The sequence below is a fragment of the Lepidochelys kempii genome, chromosome 17 (genome assembly GCF_965140285.1).
Source record: "Lepidochelys kempii isolate rLepKem1 chromosome 17, rLepKem1.hap1, whole genome shotgun sequence".
NCBI lineage: Eukaryota > Metazoa > Chordata > Testudines > Cheloniidae > Lepidochelys > Lepidochelys kempii.
Window position 1 is genome coordinate 10,465,070 of NC_136396.1, and position 13,786 is coordinate 10,478,855.

At 41.5% G+C, this 13,786-nt stretch overlaps 1 protein-coding gene across 5 annotated transcripts in view; it reads right to left on the reverse strand.

The window, feature by feature from the left end:
- The window catches only part of CLUH (CLUH binding protein of NUMT mRNA), a 56,345-nt gene that overhangs the window by 38,625 nt on the left and 3,934 nt on the right, over positions 1-13,786 (reverse strand). For 2 of the 5 annotated variants that reach the window (XM_073316033.2, XM_073316034.2), the window contains exon 2: positions 4,320-5,720. The exons of 2 other annotated variants lie outside the window; for them this stretch is intronic. In XM_073316033.2, the coding sequence (XP_073172134.1) occupies positions 4,320-5,244 (925 nt within the window). In that variant the 5' untranslated portion in view covers positions 5,245-5,720. Of the gene's footprint in view, positions 1-217; positions 872-4,319; positions 5,721-13,786 lie in introns of those variants that run through there. One more of the 5 variants, XM_073316037.2, reaches the window with a different exon arrangement.

A 13,786-nucleotide genomic window follows, 5' to 3' on the forward strand; every position in this document is an offset into this window, starting at 1 on the left:
TAATTTACTGAATCACAACTGAGAACTGGTTGTGTTCTTTTCAGAAGCCTTAGGCCAGAAGCCCCTCCTTTCTTATCCTGATCTTATCACTATAAACAGAAATATGGACATTCATTCTACTTCTACATTAAACCTCTAACCAAACTGCTTTGTGGTCACAACTGTTAGAAGAACCTGGAGGTTAAAACTATTATTTAAAGTGACAATACACACTTACAGTAAGAATCCTCTGGGTCAAAGCCCATCCTCACAGGCTCTACTAAAGTGACTGAACCACGTTTTCTTTGGGCAGACACTTCAGCAGTAACTAAATATTCTGGGCCATTGGTTCACATCACAATCTTCACCTGTGTTCAGGTTCTGCTGATCACTATGTTGAAAAAACAAGCAAACCAAAATATTATGGTGAAAACCAACTCTTTAGAGGGAATAGAGAACCCTGTAGTGCTTGATCAAATTACATCACACCTGATGTAACAGTTTAAGTAGAAGAATTAGTTTCTATCTACTCACATGGACAGACCAAAAAAATATCGAGACAAGACACCATATTGTGATTCTCTCTATTTGTACTGAACCCACACATGATGTAGGCACCTCTCAAAAACAATTAGCTCAAGGTCCCTGCCAAGGTGCCATTTTCATATCTGAATTTGAATCTACTTCCTGTAAGAAAGAGAGGTAATGGAACATCAGAAATTTACATCCATAATGTTCAAACAAGCCAGGGAAGTATCCAATAGCTAAATCAGTGGTTTTCAATCTATGATCCACAGACCCTTGGAGGTTCACAGACTCTGTCTAAGATTGCCAAAGGGGTCCGCACCTCCATTTGAAATTTTTTAGGGATCCACAAATGAAAAAAGGTTGAAAACCACTGAGCTGAAGTTATTCTGTTACTTCAAGAGACAACAATGATGCCTTTTAATAGAAACACTTTACTGCAGATTTCATCCTCAGGCCTAAGACACAGCGGTATAAATGCAGTCCCAAATTAACCTGCTAACAAGTTACATCCCAAACTTAAGAAATAAGCGACACTGTCAAAATAAAGTAAGGTTTTTAGTATCCCCTTACCTGCATTTAGCAACACTATCAGCAGACTGTTAAAGATGAAGGAATCAAAAACCTACTTTGTCCTTACTCATCTTAAGCATGAGCCTGTCACCACTGTGATTGCAGGTTCATTCTGAGGGTACAAACATGTCTTCACAGTCTGAAATAGGTGTCCAAACTCCAAACACTTGTCTTGCTTTTAAGCATGTCTGCAAACTGGAAATGCACACTTGGCACAATGATAAAAACAAATAAGAACCCCCAGCATGCTAAAAGCATTCCCACCATCTTCCTAGCTGAACCCAAGATAGGATTCAGGACCAAAAATTTCATATTTACAGCAGTGCAACACCATGGAGCAGCAGTAATGGAGCAGAAAATGTGGCTATTGCAGATTCACAGGGGCAGAGAAGAGCAGAATCTTTGACCCCAGGAATTTTATACTCTGCTTCCAATAATCTGGGTGGAAACAGAAGCCTGACAGGATTATCACTTTGATCCCAGGTTTAAGTGACTAATATTTAGATTTAAGACAATATGCCATCATGTGCCAGCAATGCCCCTCTGCCATGTACATTGGTCAAACTGGACAGTCTCTACGTAAAAAAATAAATGGACACAAATCAGAGGTCAAGAATTATAACATTCATAAACCAGTTGGAGAACACTTCAATCTCTCTGGTCACGCAATTACAGACATGAAGGTCGCTATCTTACAACAAAAAAAACTTCAAATCCAGACTCCAGCGAGAAACTGCTGAATTGGAATTCATTTGCAAATTGGATACTATTAATTTAGGCTTAAATAGAGACTGGGAGTGGCTAAGTCATTATGCAAGGTAGCCTATTTCCCCTCGTTTTTTCCTAACCCCCCCACGACGTTCTGGTTAAACTTGGATTTATGCTGGAAATGGCCCACCTTGATTATCATGCACAGTGTAAGGAGAGTGGTCAGTTTGGATGAGCTATTGCCAGCAGGAGAGTGAGTTTGTGTGTGGGAGGGGGGGCTGGGGGGGGGGTGAGAAAACCTGGATTTGTGCTGGAAATGGCCCAACTTGATTATCATACACATTGTAAAGAGAGTGGTTGCTTTGGATAAGCTATTACCAGCAGGAGAGTGGGGTGGGAGGAGGTATTGTTTCATGGTCTCTGTGTATATAATGTCTTCTGCGGTTTCCACAGTATGCATCCGATGAAGTGAGCTGTAGCTCACGAAAACTTATGCTCAGATAAATTGGTTAGTCTCTAAGGTGCCACAAGTCCTCCTTTTCAGAAAGAAGCAAAATGGGGGGGGAAGGGGGGGGTGAGCAGGGGGGAACATAAACCTGTTCTCCAAAGCATTTCCACTAAGAACAGAAGCCAGCATGTCTGCTAAACTCCTAAGCACCTTTTCGGTAGAATTCAGCAACAAGCTGATCACAGCTGGCCCGAGTTTTAAATAAACACGTTATTTCTAAAGACTGGCATTGTAACGGCTCACACACGAGTGCTCCTGCAACATATCACTCTGGTTTATTGCTACGGATACTGCCTCCTGTGGACAGTACCAACCTGAAACGCAAATCCGATCCCGCACGGAGTTCCAAGTAGCTCGGCTCCTGTGTGTTTTATGACATCACACCAGAACCCTCCACTAAGCTACCTTGCTTGCCTTCACTGACCTCACTCACTTATTTTACCTACCAGACGGGATCTACTGAAAGAGAACTAAACTGTGTAGCTATCCAACAGTACCAGCTGTGACTCTTTTGCCATGCTGCCCGAACCTAGGGGCTAATCCTTTGCACAGCTCCCAGTTTAAGCACAGGGAAGATGGAGGAGGAGGAGCAGGATCCTGCCCCATTCTACAGAGCAAGTGCAGAGCTGCTTAGAGGCCATTTCATCCACAATGGCCCAGATAACCCTGCCCATCCAGAGGGAAACGGAGCCAAAGACTTACAGAGCTGTACTTCTGATCCCTCCCTTCCCCAGGCCTGCCTTCAGTGCAATAATGTGAAGAGCCCCTTGTAATCCAGCTTTGGCCTTTGAACAGCAGAATCATACCGGGAGATGCATAAACTGGGGCTGGATTTGCCTAAAAATAAAAGGAATATCAGACTAAATACCTTAATTCTTCATGCAGAAGTTTGCACACACTCTGGTCTAACCACACACCTTATGACACTATGTATGCACAGGCGATAGCCACATATAGTTGGCAGAATCACATGGAAGACCATATTTAGCAGGTATCTTTCACAACCTCAAAGACAACATCCTCCCACCCACCACTTTGAACATTCTAGACCTTGAAAAATAAAAATAAAGGGGGAAAATGGCCACAGAAGTGTTTATTCTCTTCCCCGCCTTAACCACGGAACTTCACCCTGAGCGCGACATTGGCCCACGGTTAGGGTTCCATTCTCTTACTAGGCTTTAGTCATCAGATCATGCTACCTCTCTGCAAAAGAAGAAATTAAAAGTTAGCTTGTAAACTTCATGTTATATTTACACACGCGGAACAAAATTTTCATATTCACTCATCCATACTGCCCATAAGTACGCATCGTGCCTCAATATATAAAATAAATAGGACCAACTGGTTCTATATGCAGACCGTTAGTGTTTCTTGTGCAGTTCCTAATCTGTGTATAAATGCATAAATTTAACACTGCAATAGCTTACTCTTGTAAAGAGCCAGGGGAGGGAGCTGGATGCAAAAAATAACCCCAGTTGGTTGCACAAGTGCAAATGCACACTTGGATTTTAAAAATTAGCCACCCTAAAATATCTTGTGTCTAAGTATAGTTCTACACAAACCTGCAATTTTTGCACGTTACCATAGAGCTGCACGTAGGAAAGAGACCCACTGAACACATAAAATCTCTTTAAAAGATCACAACCTTGCAATTTCATACCGCAACTATTCCTTACTGAGCCCTAGTCACTTGTGAAGTCAGACGTTTAGATTGCAGTGATTGAGTTCTGTGCCTGAGGAAAGTTTGCTTTCATAAAATGGAAAAAGGAAAAAGCTTTTGTGCAAAAGGGATGCTGGCACATAACAAAGGGATAAATAAATAAACAAATAAAGTCACCTTGTGACAGAGCAAACATGGGATATTTCAGCCCAAAAGGAAAAAAAGTTTTGAGATCGTTAAGGGAGTGAATACAGAGTCTGAATGGAACTTTACTTCTTCCCAGCATACCTCTCCCCTCATAAGGGCATTATATATATATAAAAACACACCCACACCCGGAAGAATAAAAAGTCACTCCCCAAGCACCTAAAAAACAAAGCTTCCTTTTCCTCCTCCTCTTCTTCTGCTTTGATGGCAGTGTGCTCACTTCAAGATCAGGATCAAGGTTTAACTCATCATCTAGGTCAATTGTAGGATTGGTCGGTAAGTAACAAGTGCTTTTATCCTGGATCATATGTGTATTCTCATCTGTAACAACAGACAAGACTGTCTCTTGGATATTCTGGCTTTTCTCAGCCTTTCCAGAGAGATTAGATTCAGGCATTTCAACCGTTTCACAGCTCCCCAAGTTAGAAACGTTAGTTCTGTGTTTTAATTGGACACCTGGAGCGGCTAACGATGGTTCCAAATTGGAGGCTTTTCCCCTTTTAGAGAGGTCTTGGTTTTGCTGCCAATCAACAACAGGCATTCTGTGGGCTGCAGCTCTTTTGTCAGCTGGAACAGGCTCTTCCTGGTTGCACGATTTAGAGTCTGGGCCATTGGCCTCAAGTTTCCCGCAATTCTGGCAGGCCTCAAGTGACTGAGAATAATTTAACTGTGTAGCTGATCCTTTCTCAAGGTCGACAGGAAGGACGGCCAGAGCAGAAGATGCCTCTGCCTGCTTTATTAAGCTAGCAACAGCAACACTGAGTTTCGAGCAGCTGTTTTCAGAGGCCTTCATAGTTTCTTCGCTGCCCTTCTCCTTGGGTAAGCCTTGAACATATTCTGGCCATTTCTGCAGACTTTCATTCGATGCATTGCTGAGAATAATGTCCGGATACAGTGGCATGCATTTGCAAGCTTCCGAGACATCTAACTTCATTTGAACAGGGAGGGAGACATCAGGAGGTGCAGTGCAACTAATGGGAGATTTGGGTAAGAGAGGGGCCCTCTCAGACGAATTAAAGCTGTGTGTCTGGAAGATTAGATCAGTGACATGTCTGCAGCAATTTGCAAAGATACTGTTTCCCATGATTACAGGTTACACAGATAAAAGACCAAACAGGAGAAGTAAGTTTTGTTTGCAATCTCGTTTGTACACATATATTAAGTACACAACAAAGACAGGTCTCACATCATCTACAGTTTGGACTTGTTAATGCCGCCACGTAGCTAGCTGATCAGATTTTCTAAGAAAATTCTTACTTGAACCCCATGAGACAAAAAGCACAAGACTAATAATTTAGATTGCCAGCACGCAAAGAGACCTATGTCAGAGAATAAAGAAAATATTCTCTTAAACATTCATCTGTTTCTTCCCTTCTAATATCTTACGCAGATTTAAACCTTGAATTCACCATAGTGGGAGTTGTCCCAAAGTTCCTTCCAGTGACCTTCATCTTCGGAACATCTCTGCCTCGGTCTTCAAAATATCAAGTTGCAGAATGCCAGGACATCCACAAAGTAAAAGGAAAGTTCCCCAAAGCTGAAGACTTCCTCCTCTTCCTGCTGCCCCAAAGACAGGAGAAAAAAATCAAAGTTCTTCAAAGTACCTAAGAAAGAGAGAGAGGATACTGGGCTGACTGTTAAAGCCCAGCAATGAGTTATAAATAGAATGGTGATAGCAGGCTCTGTACCGATGCAGTATGGGACCATGTTACAGCATTTCAGCTCTGCCAAGTTTAACAACAAATAAGATGCATTGAATTACAAAACAAGGCTAGTTACTATGGCACGCCTAGGCTCATGCAGAGCCATCCATATAAACCGGATTGGCATAAAAAGGGACTGTGGTGAGCGAACGAGGTAAAGAGAGTTGCCAAATGAGTTTTCTGGCCCCACAAAACGCCTCTGTTTCAAACTAACTTTAGGAATCCCCTGTAACTTTGCAGGAGTTGTAGATTATAAATTTTCACCTTGTAACAAGAGCACTAAAAACTCTACTCTCTCAATAGGCTACAATACAAATCAAAGTTGCCAGACAAGAGTATTGAAAGGACAAAATTAAGCCACATAACCCGACCACCCTCCTTGTTCTTGTCCTATTCTATACATCAGTTCAGGATAAGCACCACTAATGCGTGGGTACATGTGCCCTAGTAAAGTGTCTAGTAGGCTCTTAATTATATTTGCTTCTGTGGTGTTACTGGACAGTTATTTTCCTTTGGAGACAGATCCTCTAATGAAAGCTACATTGGGAAAAAACCTTTTCAGGGAAGATTATAAGAAAGTCATGTTCCAAGATAGATACTCAGTCTGAAGAACCAGAAGATTTGACTCTGCAATGGCAAGTTTTATGCTCCTAGTCAAAGCATTTCTTTCAGTTTTGCTTAAGTAATGTTAAATATTTGTATCTAGTTTAATTGTAATTCACTCTTGTGAACTCTATGTCCATGTATACATAGGCCAACTCCAAATTTATGGAGGTAAAAAATAAGTCCGGTCTCTGCTGTGAATGTCTCAAGAGTCTGTCTTCACCCTACACCATATCATAGACACATTTGTTAACAGTCAATCCCACACCCATATACATAACAGAAGAATCATTTCTCAAGAAAATTTTAGGAAGTTAGAGCCAATCATCATAGCAGAATTTTGTACTCCAGCTAACACCCTGCCAAGAAGAAATGGAATGAACAGGTTGAAAAAAAACAAACAAAAAAACAGGCTGAAAGTTCTTTATACAAAATTAAATCCCCGATTAGCTTCTATTGTTCTTGTATTTTGCCTTTTTAAAAGAGCAGGACAAAAATCTCTCCCACCGAAACTCATTCTAGCTCCAGATCCAGTCGAGGCAGCTCAGATTTCCTTTTATAGGACTTCTGTCTCATTACCCCTTTTATAAGTAAGACGCAGTAAGGGCCTAAGAAAACCCTTAGTCACGAGAAGCCCCATTATCTTCAGGATATAGTGCCAAGTTTGAAATGCTTAAAAACGCCTACTTCTTCCAACTAATGTCTCTTTCAGAAGCACAAAAAACAGGGGAGATATACTGACAGCTTCAACTCTCCCTCCTTATACACAGAAGCACAAGCTGTACATGCTCCAGACTTCAGTTTAAAAACCCTTTGAGTTCATGTGGGTCTTTGTGCAAAAGACAACCTCCGAGAAGAGACCTTCCTGGTATAGACTCGTTCCATTTTAAAATGGCGTTGCTAACTGCAACAAATTTAAACTTAATTCTAGTTACCAAAGCTGTAAATTCACCAACTTTATCATTTTACTTCTACCCAATGTGTATAAGGCCCCTAACTGGAAATAAAGAGCCAAACAGAGACCTAATTTAAGCAAATGCAACTAGCATAGGAGCTGGATCTACTTACTCCATGGGGAAATTTTGGCCAAACTGTTAGCTCAGATTGAACAAGTTATATTTAAGCTATTCGTACGCACACTAAAGGCAATAGAGGTTTAAGGACGAGCAATAAAAAAAAATATCCTCGATAAAAACAGCAAAATTCAGCTAGTTCTAACTGGACCTGAACAAGAGAGAATGTTCTGCATACAGCACAAACTACAGTATTTTAGATTCATTCGAAGAAAGTTAACCAGATACAGTGAAGGCATTGGGGAGGGGGGTTTCCACTTGTAGTGGGTGATATTTATATAGGAGGAAGCAAGTTTAATAGGTACCCCAAAAGCTTATGCCATCTTCAAAGGAGGATTGATTATTTCCTTAAGATTCCATCGAGAGAGACAGGATGTCATGGAAACTGCCTCTCTTCATCCCATCGGGGGCACCTATAACCTGGAGGTTCCAACTTTCCAAATTAAAATTCCGTCATCTCTTTTGATGCAACCAACACATTTTCCTTAGCAAATGCCCCTAAGTGTGTTGGCGCTGTCCCCTGTGATCTGTAATCCATGTTTATTTTAAACCATCTGTAGGTACCATTAAGGGTTATAAGCATCCCGTTTAGTCTCCAGAGGCTGCAGGACACACAGAGTTGCATCATGTGAAGTTCCTTCACTCCCTGTAGTTTGTAGCTGACCAAAAAAGCTCATCAACCCTACAGCTAAAGCGATGCCCATTCCAGTTAAAACAGGAGGTAAACACGAGATAGAAAGTGCTGTATTGGGAGTCTCTTCTGTGGGCACTACATACAACACCACGGATATTTAAATGGGGAAAATTCTTCACTCTTTCAAAGAGAGTAGAGTCACACCAGAATCTGATCGGTTAGGCCCAACCATGCTCAAGTCATGTTTAACAAGAGCTGTTCTAGTTCAGGTAGACGTTTGCACCTTTTATGCTCTTTCGTGGATACCGGAAAAATAGTTTTGCTGTAGTTGACCCTCCAGGCCACATTCATTTGTGCTGCGTCAATCTTGCTGGCTCAGAGGCTCTTTCCTGCAGTAACTGAAATGCTTTCTAAGCTTTGGACTTTTAGCATCTTGGGTCCCTCTCCTACACTGGCCGAGTCTGGGAGTTACATTTCAAACCATTTCCGGCATAGTTTGGCTGGGCAAAATTTTTTTTTAAAACGTGGTCCTACCATTGGCTGGCCAAAAGGCTTAGCTGCAATGGTAAACAGTTCAAACACTGCTCCCAAACTGTGTCGAAAGGCCAGAGCCTACGGCAAAGTGCGAAGTTCAAAAAAACACATATCAGCAACTACAGGAGACTGTGTCTTGACTTCCCAAATGGATGGGAAAAAACCCGAAACAAGACTGATGGGTGAGGGCACCTTAGGGTGACCAGATGTCACGATTTTATAGGGACAGTCATGATTTTTGGGGCTCTCTCTTATATAGGCACCTATTTCCCCCCCACCCCCCATCTGCTAATCCTAGGGCACCTGGACCCCAGAACAGGGATAATTTTAACATTGGTTTGGTTTTCTGGAGTTAAAGAGACCCTACAAAAGGAAATTTAGGTTAAGGGCACTTCTAAAAATCAAGAGTATTAGCAACAGATAAGGAATTTTGTTTTAAGTGGACTGCTCCTTTAAAATTTTCCTTCAGAGAAGAAAGGGTAAGGGGGAGGGAGAAGACAGAAATGTAGTAGCAAAGATTTCAAAATACAGTAACAGAGATATAGCTTTTCCTGAAAGCTGGAATGAAGTTTATTCAAATGAAGGTAGTTCGGCCCCTCCCTAAGGGCAAAGAGTTTGTTACAGGGACAAAAGGTCTGTACTTACTAAGAGCCAAAGACAGATTAACAAATTATTCTAGTTAAGAGCAGTTTAAAAAAAAAAAAAAAAAGACAAAACGCAAAGCTCATCCATTTGGAGTAGCTGACATATGGTCTGTACAGTAAAGCTTGTTTAATTGAAATGCTCATGTGCTTACTGAGATGAGAACCAGTGTTTTTACTATTATTTATGCAGTGCCTAAGTGCCTTGCAGCACAAATGAAAGACCTGTACCATGCCCCAAGGATCTTACAATCTAACCTGAGGCATGCCGCAATGGGGCAGGGGGAGGGAGAACTGAAGCATAAAGAAACAGGGAAGAGGAGAGTTACAGTAATGACTGGTTACTTTATGTGCATATCTGGATTTTTAATGTGGCAGAATAAAGACCCTCCCTACCTTCCCCCAAGTTCATATTGTTTTTCCCTCTTCCTTTTTTTAGGCCTCGTAAAAAATTAAGTCTTTAGGGCCTTGTCTACAAGAGGGGATTTTAGCAAACAATTTCCACCCAGGGCATCACGAGTTCCGGATGCAAAGGGGAGGGTTACTTTAGAAGAGTCCCTCATGTAGAGACTCTCTGCTGGGAGACATGTCCACCACTGATGTTGGTGCACAGGCCTGTAGAGACAGTGGTGTCTGAAAGTGGATCTGCTTCCAAACACAAAGCCAGTCATGGATTTCAATGCTGAGGGAGCAAGGTCCTTCTACTGTGTCTGCTCTAGCCAAATCCTACACTGTCCCCTGACTGTTACTTTTCAAATATAGAACACAATACAGGAACGTCAGACCCTTAAATAACTCCTCAAAATAACGGACTGCCTAGATTGACCAACCAAACATGTGACAAGAAAGTAAACAGAGCCTCCAAAGTTGCCACCTGAATTCCTTCCTGATTGCTATCACTCACAGGCAACCTAAGACAGAAGCAATGCTCTCCAGTCTAAAGATCAGTCCCTTTTAAAACTTCCGTGGTTGAGTGACAGACAGTCATAGCAGATCCTTAGATTAAACAGCAGTCTCCTGACCTTGTTACTGCTGTACAACTGCACTCGCGTCTCAACAACAGTCTTCCCACAATGCCTGTTCAAATTAATGGCGCAACAAGATGTACCTGGAACATGTGGCAGACCTAGAGGAGTTGTACCTAGGAAAGCGGGGAAAGGCAGCTCCGAGAGGCGCTAAAAGAAGTCGGGTGAACAGCATTCCTTTGAGCTGACTATATTATTAAATCTGCACATGAGACAAGCTCAGATTTGAAGCAGTGACAGCAGTAAAAATGCTAGTAATCCAGGAAATGCATTTTCACTGTCTCTTGACTTTGTATACGTTAACTAAACTGAAGGGTTAACTATCCTATAATTGTCCTTGCTGGAAAACATTACATGAACAAACAGCGTGCGGGTTTTTAAAAGAAAGGCAATCTTCATGCAAGAGAAAGAAAAGATTGCTTGTAACTGATGAAATGCCAACTCAGAGTTCAGCAGCTACAAAATTACACCCAGCATCCACCCAATACTGGAACTGCTTAAAACAAAGTAACGTTTCACTTATTAGTGTAACATTATTAAGCAATACACAGAAATTGTCACACTGGAACCAAACCTTGATCTCTCTCACCTCAGCACATGACAGAGAGCCAGGAACTCTGACATTTTAATGCCAGCTCTGGCAGACTCCTTCTGTGCCTGTGCACAAATCATTTAACTTCTCAGTTTCCTCTACGGTGATCACAGGGATGTTGGAAGGATTCATAAGTAGCATAGGTAAACTGGTTTTAGGCCAGAAAGCATGCAGTATCTTGCTCCTGCCTATGGCCTACACCTGATGTTTTAGAAGAAAGTGAAAGTCCTCCAAAATGTACCTGGCCAATCGTGCAATGCTGGAGAGGAATTATTTTTCCACCCAACACCAGCTAGAAATCAGTTAATGCCCTGAAGCACAAGATTATGCACTGTAATTTTTTAACTAAGTTAGTGGAATGGCAAACACATCGTCCATTTGAAAAAAAAAACCTGAAGGGGGAAAAAAAAATGTGCGCTCAACAGGACATTCCTGCATCCTTGAATTACTTCAGTCCAGTCCACTCAGTCACCTAAAACAAACAGACTTCGGCTTAGGTATAAACTTCAACAGCTTATGGACTGCTAAACAATATTTAAAAAGTGTCAGATCAAATATAGGTGCAAACTTCTCTCTCACTAGGATGTAGGTCTTCCACAAGGTGTACAGCTCTCACCCTTTGCTTTATGTCCTTTTTTAAAGGAAACAAAAAAGCTGATCAAGAAAGGGCTTGAGTTTGGGATCAACATTCAAGTTTATAAGACCCTCTGCACAATACTTAAAAAAAAAAGTACAAATCTGAGCACCTTTCAAATTAAGATTTAAGTTTTATAAAATGAGATACATGCTTTAATGTGTCTTTAGGGCTTGTGAAAGGTGCCCTGTTGAAAGCCCTCAAGATAAGGCCCTCTAGAAAGCCACAGTACTAATAGAAGAAGGACAGCAGCATTGGGAGCTTCCCAGGTGCACCCCCAGCATTCCTATGGGTGAGCCCCTCTGTTAAGACTGACAATAGAAGGTAGTGATTTTAACATCTGACTATTAAGAAATGGACTAAAGTCATCCACTCACAAATCACTGAGCAACCTGATCACTGGTCACTATCAACCGGCAATGGATTTGAATTAGAGACCTATTGGCAAATGGCTCCATATCCCCCTTACCCAGTGCTTCAGTTGAGCCAGGGCTAAGCCCTGGCACATCTATATTTGGCAGTTCATAGTGGGCTTGCTGTGTCAGTTATGAAAGTAAAAAAAATTACTTGAGCCTTGGCACCTAATTGCTTGAGCCCCAGAATGTCTTTCATTACAAATTAAGCACTGCCATTACCCACTCCCTGCAGCCTCCAAATTTAATGTTACAGGACAACCAGATGATAGATAACCAGCTGAGCATGCAATGTTCTGTCAAACACTCTAATGTCTTTTTTTTTTTTTTGGAGGGGTGGGAGGGATTATTCTGCATATTATTTTTAATTATCCTAATCTGGCCACTTAATTTTTGAGATTAATGGCCCTTCTTGAATATTTTGTGACAGCTCTTAAAAATGTTCAGACTTCAGTTGTTACAATAACGTTAAGATATTTTGTTAATAGCGAGAGACTAAGATCCAGAAACACTGACACCAATGGAATACAATTTGCATGGTTATATACAACATATCTGAAGTGAGTTTAGTGGCCTCAGGACAATTCCCTTTGGACAAGCAACCCTGTCAACCATTACCACAACTGGCGCTAAGTGGTGATTTCAACAGATAGGTCAGGGATTGAATAATACTTTCACCCCTAGAAGTTTCCCCTCCAAATCAGGAGACAGCAGCACACTGACAGAGCAGTGCATGGGGGAGTTTGTACCGCTACTGTTATTAACGCAGCACCTAGTCCGTGGATAGGACAGATCAATCCTAGAATTGCCAGTCAGGCACTTTTTCCATGAGCATGAAACTCAAGACACACAAACACAGGGCTGGATTCTGAGAAGGGTTCAGCATCCATGACTGGAAGGAACTTCCAAAAGACACTGCAGTTGCTTAGCACCTCTAAGAATCAAACCTATGATGGCCCTCTAGAAAGATTTTGAAACTGTACCTAATGTACGACGAAGCCCCAAAACTCAGGCAAACTCCCATCAGAACATCAGTGGGAGTCTGCCCGAGTAAGGACACCAGGATTTCTCCAAAAATAAACATCCATTTCATCTGAATACCTTATGCAAAGACAAAATTAAAGCCAAGTTTCTAGGCATTCAGTACTTGTGTTGTAGGTTCATCATGTAAGAAATTATACATATTACATGGCTCCCTACTTTGTATAGTGTAAACACATGAGCAGGTTCTGGAAAGATCAGAAATTTAACCCCCTTAAAAATACAATTGCCAAAGACAAAATGTGAGTCTGTGACCATGGGAAACCTTTGCACTGTAGCTTAAGCCACATTAATGGGGGAAGATGTATAATGGGAACTTTTTCAAGTGGCCTTCTCCTGCCACATCAGCCACCACAGAATACGCTCTTCTTTCACACAGAACTGCAGTCCGCACATTATTCCAGCATGTTGAAGGAATCTGGGGCTGGTTATTTGATATAATGATGTCAAATTCACCATAAGACTATTGATAAGAGATTTTAACAAAAAATGAAGTAAAGATGAAATCTATACTTAGAAGCTCAAAGCATCATAAAAAGGAGTGAATTCTGAAAGTATAACTCTCTGCTGGGTGGTTTTGCAATCACAATTATGCTAGCGGAGACAGCAGAATAACCATTATTTGTATCACACTAGCAAGTGAAATCTGGGCCCCATTGTGCTGGGCTCTTACTAGGTATTTGTACAGACAAAGAAAGGTTGAGGGGGAAAGTGACTTGCCCAAGACCACACA